This window comes from Schistocerca gregaria, chromosome 2, assembly GCF_023897955.1.
Source record: "Schistocerca gregaria isolate iqSchGreg1 chromosome 2, iqSchGreg1.2, whole genome shotgun sequence".
Lineage (NCBI taxonomy): Eukaryota > Metazoa > Arthropoda > Insecta > Orthoptera > Acrididae > Schistocerca > Schistocerca gregaria.
Window position 1 is genome coordinate 774,452,807 of NC_064921.1, and position 15,742 is coordinate 774,468,548.

The 15,742-nt window shown below is 36.3% G+C and overlaps 1 protein-coding gene across 1 annotated transcript; it reads right to left on the reverse strand.

Annotated features, from left to right (window-relative positions):
* Nucleotides 1-452: 452 nt before the first annotated feature.
* On the reverse strand, nt 453-11,034 carry LOC126335010 (amine oxidase [flavin-containing]-like). Its single transcript, XM_049997839.1, has 9 exons — nt 10,929-11,034; nt 10,441-10,697; nt 7,594-7,796; nt 5,046-5,248; nt 4,825-4,952; nt 4,579-4,699; nt 4,220-4,428; nt 2,426-2,638; nt 453-994 (listed from the first exon to the last, which is right to left on the reverse strand). The coding sequence occupies exons 1-9, from the start codon at nt 10,978-10,980 to the stop codon at nt 785-787; spliced, it is 1,596 nt and encodes a 531-aa protein (XP_049853796.1). The 5' UTR covers nt 10,981-11,034; the 3' UTR covers nt 453-784.
* Between the last annotated feature and the right edge of the window lie 4,708 nt (nt 11,035-15,742).

Genomic DNA, 15,742 nt, shown 5'->3' on the forward strand with positions numbered 1-15,742 from the left:
CAGCTTACTATCACATACCTCACACACATTACTAATTCAAGACCGTGCACTCTCTGAAATATTAATTTTCAAACATTGATTTGATGTCTCAAAATATTCAGTTTATGATCCTCTGTCATTTGTATAACTGTGTTGCTAATAGCTTGAGACACACTGTATGGTGAGGTAATGAAATTTTGGTTGTAAGCCCTACTTTGTATGGGGCTATCCATCATCTTATCTAGGAAATATATAAGTCATTAATTTAAAACTCAGTGTTATTTAATGTTTGGCAGAACTTCAGTTCGTTTGAGGTAATCACCCATATGCATCAAAGAATTTGAAACTACAGGTATTTTACTGCTTTCTTTGAACTGATAGATGTAAGCAGCACATTTTGGAAAAAGTAACAAATTGATGTTTTGTTGAAAGGTGGGTTTCGATCAGCACACAAGTAAATAAACTTCAATAAATGTATTACTAAAACAACAGTTTCTTTAATCAGATTTTTCATATAAACAAATACAAAAATATTAAGAAATTCTTTGTAGATAAATCTCTTTTCAAAAGAGAATACAATAGGCTTACTCATAAGCTGAGAAAAATCTCAGAGAGCATTTAAAGTCATTTAACTAGTACAAAGTTTGTAATAAGATCACATTACACAGCAAAATGTTACATAGAATCTTTGCTTAGAGAGTGTTTTAATGAGATGAGTAGCCATCTTCCTGGTGACTCCTGATGTTCAATACTCCTGTGTTGTTTTAGTATATTTTCTAGTAATTCGGTTCAGAGGCAGTTGTTTTTAGATGACAGCTTCTGTCTGGAATGCAAATAATGAGGTCACAAGTGCAACTGTAGCAGTAGCAACAGCTGCAAATCTTCCAAGGCTGGGCTGGAGCTGATCGATCCACAAATCACTAAGTCTGAATCGTGGCACCTGTACTTCAGTGTTTTGTGGAGCCTTTGTCTGTTGCATTTTGTTACTGAATATGAGTCCCTCAGCAGCTAGGATCTGTATCAAAATTGTATTTTTTAAATGTACAACAGTCATAGTCAAAGATGACAGTTTTATTGAAAGTGGAAGCCACATTTCAAAGTAGTCTTCTCAATTTTTTGCAGCATCTCAGTATGTCATGGCTTGTATATGAAAAAGTTGCTAAATACTACACTATTTCCAAATAAACAGCACTGATTATTATAAAAATCAACTGCAATATCCAAATGATATAAAAGATAACAATAAAGAACATTCCCTGCACTAAATACCGTTTACTTATCTTCAATAGCAGTTGATCAGATAGTCAAATATTATATAACCATTTTCATGAAATTTAATTGTGAATTTAAATTATATCCTACAGATATATTCCTTCATAATGTTTTATCAGCCTAATTTACTGGGCCACTGATTTTCATTTCAATAGCCACTGAAAGAAATGGACACACTAAGACAGTTGAGAGCCAGAAAAGATGAGAAAAATTTTCAGACTATTTTATCATTGAATAATCAGTGTCTGAAAACTGGAGACTTTTTTTGAAATCTCTTCAAGCATACCAATTACAGATACCAATTATTTGAACTGTGGAAAAGTTTGTATACTGTTTATTTAACATGCTCATATCTTAGTCACTGTTTAAGGATATGTAACACTCATCACAGCCTGTCCCCCTCTCCCTTTTCATCCAATCTCATACAGGTAAGACAACACTTTTTTCTAAGAAAACTTCATTTCTGCTTAATACAGGGTGAATCCATCACGGTATTACAAACTTTATGGGATGATAGAATAGAGTAAATATATCAACTTGATGTAAGGGGTCCTGGTCTGGAAACAACCAACTCAAAAGGTATAAGTGAAAATCTGACAGTCAATCTCTTCTATTGCAAGCTATTTACTTTCCATATCTGTGGAGGATACAGTGTGGACCAAAACTAGAAAAAAAGTGTGCAGTAAACATGGGATCTAAAGTACATACCTTAAGAGGTATGGGCATTTGTTCAGTCGAAAAGATGAACAAGTGCTCAAAGCTCTTAAGGGAGGCACTTTAGAGCCAGCTCTTAAGGGAGGCACTTTAGAGCCATGTCTATTGCACACTTTTTTCCTTGTTTTAGTCCATACTCTATACTCCCCAGATACGGAAAGCAAAGAGCTTGCAATAGAATAGACAGACTGACTCAGATTTTCACTTGCAACTTTGTAGTTGGTTGTTTCCAGACCAGGACCACTTACATCAGGTTGATACAATTACCCTTCTCCTATTATTACTAAACATTTCATTAACTTTTATGGGTTTCCTCCAGCCACTGCTTGAAGAGTAGATTTTTTTTCTTTCCACTTATATCATATTTTCAGAAAGTGATTATTTTTGTTAACATATTACACATAAAAGCTTGTAACATCATCACAAGTAAAGGGTGAAGAGGAAGTAACTTATGGCTAACCTGAGAAGCAGCACGCTCTCCGGCTTCCACTGCTCCACTCATGTAACCAGTCCATTCAAGGGCTGTTTCTGTCCCAGCAAGAAAAATGCGGGAACCAATTGGTTCTCTAAGTGCAGGGCCATAGCGAGTCAGTGAACCAGGTGGAAAGTAGCAAGTGTAGCAGCCTCCAATGTACTGTTCCTCACTCCACATTTTATCTACATAATGTGCGGGCTGAAACATGCAAATAAAAAAGTCACTTTTTGTTGCAGTGTATTGATATGTATGTGCTGCTGCAAAATACTGTACTAGGTAAACTATTACACAAAATATGCTCACTTTTTAATAACACAAGAAAATAATATCCAAGTAATATAATGGTCTTAATATCTACTAACATTTTATATGAAGCTGTTACTTACATAACTGGTATCAACAAAAATATTCTTGAAAGGAAAATCCTAATAAGCACCATAGAGCTTCTAGTTTTTTAAAAAAAAAAAAAAAAAAACTGTACATTCTCCCCATGACCAAATTAGTGAATTAACATTCAGCATGGAGCTATTATTATTAGGCAACATATCTCTTCTCTGTATAATTTTAAAAGAAAAATGGAGTCTTGCAGTAGAACTGTAAGTTTTCCATTTTCATCGTCTGTTATGTTTATTTTTGTAGCCATGGCAGAATTGTTTTTACATGCAGAAAGAGAATACAGCTGTTTCAATTGAAGGGATTGACTAAGAAGCAGAAACACCAACATAATGACTTCTTGTATCAAGACACATGTGATATTAAAATATGAACTTACTGTCTGTAATGGACAACTTGTAGTATGTGATCTTTCAGACAAAGAGACAGTTTACAAATTTTTGGGGTTTGCAGTTGAGTTGTTATTTTCTTTAAATAATATTTCAACAACTTTCATAGATCCAGTATGAAATTTTCACTTTGCAGCAGATTAGCACTGTGTGCCAGAATGAGATCTGCCACGTGCCCTTGAAACACAAAGATCTCACATTCGGATCTCAGTCTGACACAGTTGTAATCTGCTAGGAAGTTATGTATTAGCATACACTCTGCTGCAGAGTGAAAATTTCATTCTGGAAACAACCCCCTGGCTGTGGCTAAGCCATGTCTCCGCAGTTCCTTTCTTCCAGGAGTGCTAGTCCCACAAGTTTTGCAGGAGAGCTTCTGTATAGTTTGGAAGGTAGGAGATGATGTAGTGGTGGAATTAATTATGTAGCTCAGTTGGTAGATCAATGTGAAAGGCAAAGGCCCTAAGTTCAAGTCTCAGTCCGAAAAACAGTTTTAATCTGCTGGGAAGTTTCAACTTTGTTAGGTATCTTTCTGAGGTTTTGCAGATTTCGTTTCTCATCATTTAGACTGTAATTAAACTGGGAATGAATCTCACTGTGTGTTGCCAAAGTGATTGTCTCCTGGTGCCATTAAAGAATAAAAGTCTCTCTTACTGCAATTCCATATACTTGTAAAACACCACATAACATGCTACAAAATAGAAACCATGTTATGGATTCAACACAGGCCGAAAGCCTGTGTGCATACCTATTAAAAATACTGCTAATGAGAGAAAGGTAGATACTGGAAACATGAAATATTGTGGTGGGCTTCCATTCTAAATGAACTTCACAGAAGCTCTGAAAAGGCAGCATGTATAAACTCCTATTCATGAGCATACACAAATTGAACCAGCAGTGTCAGATACGTGAATAACAGGGGCCTAGTGTCAGTTTCAGATGAAGTAACTTTAAGTGATATTGTTGTTAACTGTTACAAAATAACTAAGTAAAAACTTACTATCAGAGCTTCCTCAGATTTGTAAAACTTTGCCAAAGACAAACAGACAGCAGTCTTCCTTCCTTCTAAACTCATTTTAGACAGTTTTATGGCTTGGTCACCATATACGAAGCAAATAAGGCCACACAGTGTAACTCCAGGTTTAATATCTTCCAGGACATGGCTTACTATTTCAATGCCATCACCACAAGTTACAAAGCCACTGTAACCTACAAAAATCAAAGGCATTTCTGTAATAGTGTGATTCATTGATTTGTTCATACAAGACAATGACTTCAGTCATTTGACTTTAATGTAACATGGGTCCATTTTCGTTATTAACACAGAAAAACTCATATTTTATAAAATTCTTTTCATACCTTGGTTAATCCAGAACTGTTTTTCATAGAAAACTAAACACTTCATCACCAATCCCATTGGAATCCTCTGCAATAGCCCATTTCTTAATGGTGGCAGTGGTGGATCAAAGTGAATCTTCATCTATAATTTACAACAAGTTTTCATTAACCAGTTTGTGTTACTATCTTTGTAGTGGGGGTGATATTGTTTTTACAGCAAGAACATATCTTAATGTGATTAATAATCATATTACATGTCAAATGTACCTGCACTGATGGTGGTGTGGCAAGTATCACATAGGAACCAACAAATTCCTTGCCCTGTAAGGTCTGTACTTTGACAGTGTTTCCGTGGTACTCAACTTTTACAACTGGGCAGTTCAGGTGTATGCAACCTGTAGTGCACAAAAACATTTTACTGTAAAAAAGGAAATCATACGATTAACAAAAAATTCAATTATAGAATGACTTATGAGAGTGCTGCATACCTTCTAGCTTCTGTGCTAGCTTAATGCTAATTTGTTGAGTGCCACCCTGGATCCTGTTCTCCTGAGCACCATCTTTAATGCTCCACAGGCTGTCCATGCCCTTTCCTTGGTGCATGTACCACAAATAATACAACAAGGAGATCTCATGGGCATCAGCTGTGTTGTTAAACTGACATATTGATTCAAGGAATTCAACTGCATCTCTGCAACACAAGTAACTTTATCAATTAACTCACATTGTGTCTTAATATATACATTTGTAAGATACTGCCTCTTTTCCTACCTTCTACTATTGCAATGTATGTGCATATTTGTTTACTCAGAAATCTTTATTAGGTACAAATATTGTTACAAGCACCACAGAAACTATAACAGTTATTACAGCATTACTATACACTTTCCAAACATTAAGAGCCAAGTGAGAGTCACTGAGATATTTAATTATGGGCATACATAAGAAGTGTGTACGTCACTACAAAAATGTCCTGAAGCAGTAAGAAAAACATGAAAGCAGCCATGTCATATACCATCTCTGCTGCAGACACTGTACAACTTTTTATGCTGATGTGATGACCAACCAGCTGTCCACAGGGATGAATGGCCACCACCAAATTGTTACCAATAACAACATGTGGTTTAGCAAAAAATGCTCAATTTCAATGGCTGTTTCAGAACACTGATCATTCGGATCCTCCCATCCACCATCAGCTTCTTTATCCTTGCAACACATCCTTTGCACCTGTAATTGTCCTGGCTGCAATCTCCAGTAATCCACTGTCCCCATGCCCTCAACCCAAGATTTTCCCCTTTGTCCATCCTGTCACCCCTTGCAATTCATGTCAGCACGCCACCTTCAAGGTGCATCGCTTCCTACTGGCTGTGACAGCCATGAATCATGTGCCTACCCCATGTACCTGCTGTCTCTCCCTCCTGGACTTCTAGCCAGCAAACCACCTGCCTCCCTCAGAACTGCTAACCGCTCAACCCCAAGGCCGCTCCCTACTTCCCACCTTTCTCTCCCTTTACCCATACCTTTCACCTTTAATACCTTTTACCTTTAATACACAACCCCCACCACAACCTAGTCTACCTACTGAAATGCAGCTGTGTGTGTGTGTGTTTTACTTTACCTTAGAAATGGATTACTCTGAAAGCTAGCAAGTTTTTTTTCTTTATGTATGTGCCTATCAACAACTTAAAGCTTCTGCTTTTTGGTGTGTGGTCTCCTTTAATCAAAAAGTAGTTACATTCTACAAGAACTTTCCTACAACCATTTATAGCCACATTTGGTCTTTTCAAACAGTGAATTTGCTTAGAATGTCTTCAATGCTAGCAGTGCTCTAAACATTACAGTAAACAATATTGACAATAATAAGCAGTTACAGATATTACTTTGGCAAATTTGTTATCAGGATGACATCTACAACATCTGCTCCAGCCACTGAACATTTCAGTACTATGCAAAAACTTGAATGCAAATGTTTTTCGAGCAATGGATTTCATTTATGGCAGTAGTTTTAATACACGATGACTGCAATATAGATGCAATTTTGGTGTTACATAATTTGAGGCTGTGATATTTGGGAAGTTTCTGGCTATTCTAGGACTTTCTTATATCATGATAACCCCATAGGAATGTTTTTGTTATTAGCCTTATCATATGTTTCAGTGTTTGTGACCCATGTAATGGAAACTTACAGAAAAGACATGTAGCTAAAGAAACTGACTGGAAATTGTGGCGTTAAAAAGACTCCAGCATTATACAATGTCATGACAATAAACATTAGTATATCACTGAACAAAAATGTTCTCTTCTGCCAAAAGCATACAGAAAATTGTGTAATGGTGCCCTAATGTTGTCTTGATTATAAGAAGTGGTAGTCAATGTAATTCTCATTAAAATGTGTATCATTAATTTAAAAATGGGAGAGGATAGATAATGCATTTCAGAAATGTTCAGAATAAGTAATTCTCAAGCTATAGTGGCAAAATGCTCTGATATCTAATGACAGGAGACACCTACTAATTTAAGATTTTTAATTGTTTGAAGAATTACAGAAACCAGCAACTTTTTATGTAGCTTTATTTATGACAGGCTGTGTTTCGGCTTTTAATCCACGTTCAGTCAGTATAGTTCATTTACATCTTCATCAATGTTCTCTTTTCATCAACTGTATTTTCAACATTGCATCTGTCTTTCATTTTGTAACTTGTTGCTCCTTGTTTTGACATATTTTGAGCTTTAATGATGCACTGACTGTGTGGCTGACTTACAAGCCATGTAGTTACAGTTGCCCAAAATGTTTCTCGGCACAAATAAAGTTATATAAAATTGGCTGGCAGCTGTAATTATTCAAGCTATTTAATCCATGGCCACAGAGATCAACTATCATCATCATGCATAAATCAATGTATGATTGCTATATTTGAATTTTATTCTAAATTGTGGCATTTTATGATAAGTGGATACAGTTATAACTTGAAAAATTAGCTAATTCAGGAACAAAGCTTTTATCACAATGTTTAATCATTTAGAAATATTATAGACCTTGTCCAGCAGTGCTTGCGAAGATATTCGCGCACAGTTATTGCATCCCACTCTTGTGCAAGAGGAGCATTCCAAGGTTTGTCTGTTGGTACTTGGCGACACATTTTGTCCATACGGCGCACCATTCGAACTACATCCCATGCCGCCAAGGGATTACTCTTCCAGAATGTGGGCCATGGTCCATTATATTGGCAGTGCCGGCCCTGAAACAAAAGTCTATATGGTAATTTGCTCTTTGAGCTAGTGAGAACTAAATAATTTCCTTTGTCATATCATTGTTTAATGAAATAGCCCAGGTAATATCATGGCAGTGTGTTTATAATTTAAATTATCCATCTGAAATTCCAGATCTTTATCTTTCTTTACCTTGAAGCAATTAATAGCTTAAGAAATATGAGAAAGTGGAACCACAAAACTGGAAAGGGCATCAAATTGCAAAACAGTTTATATATCATTATGTAGTCCACAAAACAATTTATGGATATGCCTTTGATTTTTATTATAAACTTCAACACATCTTTTGATGATTACACCAAGTTAAAGTCTGCAGGAGGTATGTATTTACGAGTTTACTAATATGTGTGTTCTTGTTTGAGATTTTCTCTGACTGTGCCAGCTGTAGGACTTCTTGCCAAGTTTCTCCCAGACAATGACATACAAAGAATGTTACTAAAACTAATATCTTAAAAAAGATTGGATAGCACTAGTGCATGTCTCTAATAAGAATGAAGTTCATAGAAATTCTGAGAAAATATAGGTGAGTAACAACTACCAAGCAGAATGAGGAATTCACTCTACAAAAAGATGTACATTGAAATGTACCTTCTAGGTGGGTCTTTTGCAAGTAACACACTGTGACTGCACCATCTGAGCATGTACTTTGGATTACTCAAAGCTTCAGTCTGCTAGTACCTGTAAAAATCTCGAGAAACTCTCAATAGAAAGGAAGTGCAAAGTAGCAGGTAGGCATATAATCTAAGTATTGGGCAGGAGAATGGCTTTTCTTCATCAAAGTGCACCACACACATGCCTGAGTTCACACATGCTCTCTCTCTCTCTCTCTCTCTCTCTCTCTCTCTCTCTCTCTCTCTCTCTCCCCCCCCCCCCCCCCCTCTCTCTCTCTCTCTCTCTCTCTCTCTCTCTCTCTCTCTCTCTCTCTCTCTCTCTCTCACACACACACACACACACACACACACACACACACAGATACACCCTCTTGATATGGCAGCCTGACTGAGCATTGGTAGTGTTTAGTTGTGTTTATCATTTTTGTGTGCTCTGATGAAGGCTACAAGTTCCCAAAGCTGAGCTGGTTTTTTCAATAACTTATTCAAGTGTCTCTGCTTCTCACATTGATGGAACTGTCAAATAACATATTCAGAGCCACACTGAAAGGCATGTAAGCTTATAAAGTCTGTAAAAATGTAGTAGGGATAACTGGGTACCACAAAACAATTTCGCAATAACTCGCTAAAATAAATTCATTACAATGCTTATATTCTTCTTTGAAAGAAGATATTTTGCTTAAACATATCTTTTAAATCACTATTATTTAAACATCTCCACATTTCACACCACTTGTAACCCAGTTCATATCAGAAAGGAAGATAAGAGTTTAACAGCCTGTTGATAATGAGGTCATTAGAGACAGAGTTTAACAGATAAGCAATGGATAACTATGGCCTCAATATTTTTCCCCTGGTGGCAAGCAGACCTACTGTGTGAATTAATGATGATGGCAACCTCTTGGTTAAGTATTTTGGAGGTTCCATTTGGATCTCCGGTAGGGACTACTCAGGAGGATGCTACCTTGAGGGCAAACAAAACTGGCATTCTATGGGTCAACAGTAAGCAGGTTCAAGAGGTTGTAGGTTGTGGTACCTATTCAGAGATGAAGAGTCTTGCACAAGAGCTGCATCAAACCAGTCTCCAGACTAAAAAAGAGAACATAATAAAAGAAATATATCTGAATTACTAAAGTAGCATGATATTAAAATTGTTGGCTTATAGTACAGAAAGGCAAGGTCAAATCATGGTCATGTTATGGGTTAATTACTTTCCCTATAACTTCAAACATTCATCTCATGGCATACAAGGATGTTTCCATAAGGAACATATTCTAAGTTTTTCTCCATTTACTGTTAACTTTTTTTTAATTCTGCTTCTCCCATTGGGATGCTAAGGCACATATATATTTTTATTCCACATCCTCTGTAACCCAGTTCACATAAGTATATAATTTGAACGTGTCTTTTTGTATTATAAGCCAATAATTTAAATACCAAGCTAGTTTATTCACTCAAACATATTTCTTTCATTATGTTCCCTTTTAGACTATCTATGAAAACCGTTCAAAAAAGAAATAAACATGCTATATTACTGTCTTCTCAGTTGCCTATTTCTAGGGGCATTTTGCGTGCTGCACAAATGACACATACTTCAGTTCAATGAAAGTAAAAAAGCGGATGTTGTGCTAAAAACGTATGTATATGGGTAGATCTGCTAACAGTGTAAGAATCTTCAGATAATAATTTCAGCTTTCATGACAACACAGGTTTGAAAGCGTCAACAAGTAATGCAGAAAAAAGGAGAAGACAGCAAAATCTGATGAAGAAGTCAGTTGGCACACTGAGCTCAGAAGATCTTCATCTTGTTTCCTGTCTCTCACTTCCTGTCTAGTAACAGCCACAAGGTTCTGTCCACATTTACAGCACTGACATTACATTTTCCTCATGTTTCAGGAAACACAATGCTTCCAATTACAATTAATTCCATTTCTATCTCTGTGGGACAAAATATGAACGTGATCACCACAATCAACAAACACTGTTGATCCTTAACACTAACCTTGCTATAATGCACTCTGTCTAGTGCATCAAGACATGGTATTAGCTCACATCCAAGTTCTTTGATCAGTTTCATGATATGTGTTTGTGTTGGGCCAACAAATGATGCTCCGAGATCAGCCCACCCATAGTCCTTGTCACTCCCTTCATGTTCTGTAGAAGGGGAGAGCGTGAATGTTCGGCCACCGACTCTATCTAAAGCTTCCAGAACTGTCACCTCAATTCCTCGTTTATGTAGTTCAAGTGCTGAAGCCAGTCCTGTAATGAATATTTTCTTTGTATAAATCATTTTAAAGCAAACTCTATAGGAATAAAACTTAGCAAAATAACACCAGAAAAAATTCTGAATATGACTTCTTAGTTGTAGATATTTGAGATGTTAAACCAGGAAATTAAAATAAACATTCATGTATCATGTTTATTTTGTGGTTGTTCTCATAAACTCCCGAAACAATGGATTTTTGAAAAGATTTGTTAATAATTCCTTACCACTTAGTCCTGCTCCAATAACAACAACGTTAACTTTGTCTGATCTGGCCATTGTACCCTTTCTGCAAGCACCTGTTAACTGAAGTGGCTCTAAATGCTGTTGGTAATACTTTATATAGGAACCTCTGTTTACAAAAGTGCAAAATGACAAACATCTTTCTGAAGAAAAACAAAATGTAAAAGACAAACATTGTTGACAGGAAATAATGAGATGAAGGGGAGGGGAAGGGGAGATGGCACATGCCGGGAGGGGAAGAGAGAGAGAGAGAGAGAGAGAGAGAGAGAGAGAGAGAGAGAGAGAGAGAGAGAGACTATCTTATCAGAAAATAAATATGAACTTGTTGGCACATGTGTTTGCATGCCCCCAAGCAGATTTTGCAAACAATCAGTTTCTTTCATAACAAACACCTTCCCTGTTTTGATGCTCATATATCTAAGAAAGTACATATCAATGTTACTGAAGAAACTATTTTTAATCTCAGAGAAATAGTAATTATATACCATTAAAAAATTTGGTTAAGATGGAAGCACATTTTGACATTTTACCTGGATTGACTGCTGTAGACCATTTATCCTTCATATTCTGTGCATCCCAACAAAAAGGAGAACATTCAGCGATTTGCAACAGGTAAAATTATATGTTAATGTAAGTCAAAAAGTTAATCTGTACATTGTAAAAAACAAAAACCACTATTATTATGCTAAATACTATTATGGGGCATATGCTACATTGAATTAAGCAAATTAGAAAGAAAAATGCTATTTCTACTTCCTCAGTTATATTAAACAGCTGCTGTTTATCACCTATTAGTAAATCAACACTTACTTGATTGGAAGAAAACAGTTAGTTAATTTCATGTTTCATGGGTCATTTGCATGATTAATTGTAATGATGTGAAAATAGTCATTTTACACTCACATCACAAATTAATTTGTAAATATGGCTACATGCTGGACATTAATAAGACTTTTTGTTTTCATTTGAATATTATTATTAGTGAATTCTCCCAATACATGGAAGACATTAAGCAAATGACTCAGTCAGCTTCTTTTTAGGTTCTTCTTGTTGTTCCAATAGGCTTTCATTATTTCTGAGAAGGCTTGTTTACATTCTTCTGACCTCTATGGTCTGGACTGTTTTTGTTCAGTTGCTCTGATGTAACTTCTCGTTTCTCTACTTTGCATCTGAATTTCTCTTTGTCTAAAATGTTGGTTGGTCTTACGTTTGCATTGTTGAGATCCTTTTGAATTTTGTTCAGCTCATGTGTAAAGTTCTTAAGTGAAGATTCATAGTCTATTATCCTATTTTTGCTCCAGTATTATTATTACTACATTATCATTATTATTAGGCAACGGCCTTGCCACAGTGGATACACCGGCTCCCGTGCAATCACCGAAGTTAAGCGCTGTCGGGTGTGGCTGGCACTTGTAAGGGTGACCATCACACTGCCATGCACTGTTGCCATTTTTCAGGGTGCACTTAGCCTCGTGATGCCAATTGAGGAGCTACTCAACTGAATAGTAGCAGCTCCGGTCAAACAAAACCATCATAACGACCGGGAGAGTGGTGTGCTGACCACATGCCCCTCCTATCCGCATCCTCAACTGAGGATGACACGGCGGTCGGATGGTCCCGATGGGCCACTTGTGGCCTGAAGAAGGAGTGCTTATATTATTAAGTACATAGATGTAAGTTAGTAATTCTTACTCTCCAATCATTACACCAATAGAAATTCCGCTACAGAATAGAAGAATTTCTCAAGGAAAAAATTTTTCAGTTCATTTCCAAATTTTACTTTCCCGTCCTTCATACATTTTATATCACTGGGTAATTTAAGAAACAACTTCACTGCAGCATTGTGCACTCCTTTCTGTCCTAAAGACAACCTTAATGTGGAGTAGTGAATGTCATTTTTCCATCTGGTATTGTAATTATGTACATAATTGTTCTTTTTGAACTAGAGTGGATTATCACAACAAAGTTCAGGAGGGAATAAATATACCGTGATGCAGTAGTCACAATGCCCAAATCCTTAAACACATGTCTACAAGATGATCATGGATGAACATCACATATTTAGGTTTCCCAAATTTTGTGAGACCAGCCCAGGACACATAGCCCTACTAGAATACCTTCATTTACAAGCACACTAATTGATAATACAGGGTGTACATAAAGTCTGGGAACAATTTTAATTATTTATTGCACAAGAACCAAACATTGTACAGACATCATACATATGTTATTTTGAAGAGAAACCATTAAAGTTTTTTTTTTTCATGTATACCATCACAGCATAGTTTAGTAATTTGCCAATAGTCATGCACTAGTTACAAACATGGCGATTTCAGGTGCGGAGCGAGCTTTCTGTGTGTTGGAGTTCGACAAAAACAAGTGTGCTACAGCTGTTCAATGGATCATTAGAACAAGTATCATAAGAAACCACCAACAATGAAGGTGATTTACCATTGGCACAACAAATTCGTTACAACTGGTTGCTTGTGCCCAGCAAAGATAAGCGGACATCCTACTGTAAGTGAAGTGAATGTGGCAAGAATTTGATTACCATATTGATATCTCCCGGGCCACTCATGGTTTGCATATCGAGTGTTTGTAAAAAAAACTTTCAGTGTTTCTCTTCAAAATGCAATATGTATGACATCCGGTTAGTCTTTGTGCAATTATGTAAGTCAGAAATCAAACCCACATATACTTAGAGACATTTATTTAGTTGGATTACTGTAGGAAGTAACAGCTCTAAACAAAAACAAAAAACAAAGAATAAACATCCAACTCTCAAAATCAGTTACTCTTCCAAGGAATAAACAATGCACTTCAAGGTGCTCTCTTGTTCCCACAGCATCAATCCCATAAAACTTCAGTTTATCTAGGAGAATATTGTGATTCACACAGACAGGGCACAGAAAACACCAACCGGTGCTATTTTATTATTTAATGCTTTTAAAATTTGGTAAGTGAACATGTAAATGGCATTCTCGGTAGAGCAACTCTTTTGAAATTCAAATTGTGATCTGCTGAGGGTATTATTGTCAGCAAGGTGACATACTATTCTAGAATACATCACCTTCTCAAAAATTTTGAAAATGATGTTGGTAGTGAAACAGATCAGTAGATACTGGCATCTCTCCTATTACCTTTATTACGCAGTGGTTTAATGGGTCTATGTTTCAGTTTCTCTGAAAAAATGCCTTAAGCAAGTGACACATTATATATTTCAAATAAGACCGAGTTTCTTATATGGGAATGAATCTTTAGCATTCAAACTCAAATGAGCTTTTATTTTTTAAAGACTTTATAATTTTCTTAATTTCATAAGGAGAAGTTGGTGAGACAGTCATATGTCTGAATTTTGTTTAAATTGCTACTTCATCACTTTGCTGTAATTTTTTCTTGATCTGTTTGTCCTTATACTTTCTACTGTAGTTAAAAATGATTATTAAACACATTTTTTTCCCCTGTGGCTCATCATTTATAGCCCTTCCACTCAGTTTAATAGTGATGCTACCCTGTTCTGCGGCTCTCTGTTCTGCTTTTCATTTCACTACTTTCCATATAGCCTTAAGTCTGCAGTAATTGCTGATTTCTGACATCAAGTGCATGCTCCTTGATTTTTACAGAAATTTCTTAGTAATTTTGAGCAGTTTTTGTAGCAGGCAGATACTGCAAGATCTCTACTTGTTCTTGCAAAAAGATACATTTCCCCACTCCTTTCATGAGATACTTTAATCCCTCTAGTGATCCATGGTCTTTTAGATGGGTGTTTAGTAGTCTTTCTGATTAGCTACTTTCAAATGGTGATATGAATTTATCATGGAACAGATTAAATTTTATATTAGCATTTGATTCATTATCACTTTCATCCCAGGTCCTCTTTTGTAAATAATCTTTAGAACATTTGTCCTGGAGTCATTAATTATTCTAACTGTTTTCCCCTGAGAAATATCAGTATTGTGTGGCACTAACTAATCTTGCACCTTGATCAGAAAGAGCATTCATTACTAGATAAACAGTTTTTCTTGCTTTGACTTTTGCAAAAAAACATTATCAATTATGTTCTTACTCTCTTTATCCACCTGCATTGGAAAGTTAATTACTAAGATCCAACTGTAGGATCCAAATAAGATTTACAAATCATTTTTTCTATCAGATTGGTTGGCTGGTTCATTTGGGGGAGGGGACCAAACAGCGAGGTCATTGGTCCCATCAGATCAGGGAAGAATGGGGAAGGAAGTTGGCCATACCCTTTCAAAGGAACCATCCCAGCATTTGCCTGCAGCAATTTAGAGAAATCACTAAAAGCCTAAATTAGGATGGCTGGATGCGGGTTTGAATAGTTGTCCTCCCAAATGCAAGCCCAGTGTGCTAACAACCACTGCATCATCTCACTCACTTTTCCTATCAGAATACTTTACAAAGTGTACATTGAAGTCACCAGGGACTATTAACTGCTTGCTGCTGTCTGGACGATAGCATAGTAAGAAATTCAAATTCTTCATGAATAGTTCAAAAAATATTCAGTTGCAATTAAAAGTGAACTGTTTTCCTGTATTAATTCACAATTTCACATTTTTGTGTGCTGATCGCCAAAAAATCTACTTGTCTCAATGTCCATGAACTAGTGGTCTGTCTTAAAATCTGTAATAACTCCTCCCTTTTTCATATTAGTTCTACATGAGTATGTGCTAGAGTGTGAATCTCTGAAAAGTAATAACTTTACTGGATTTGACAACATACCTAATGGAGTATTAAAATACTGCTGTAGCCAGTCTACGTAAAATCCTTTGCCACATTT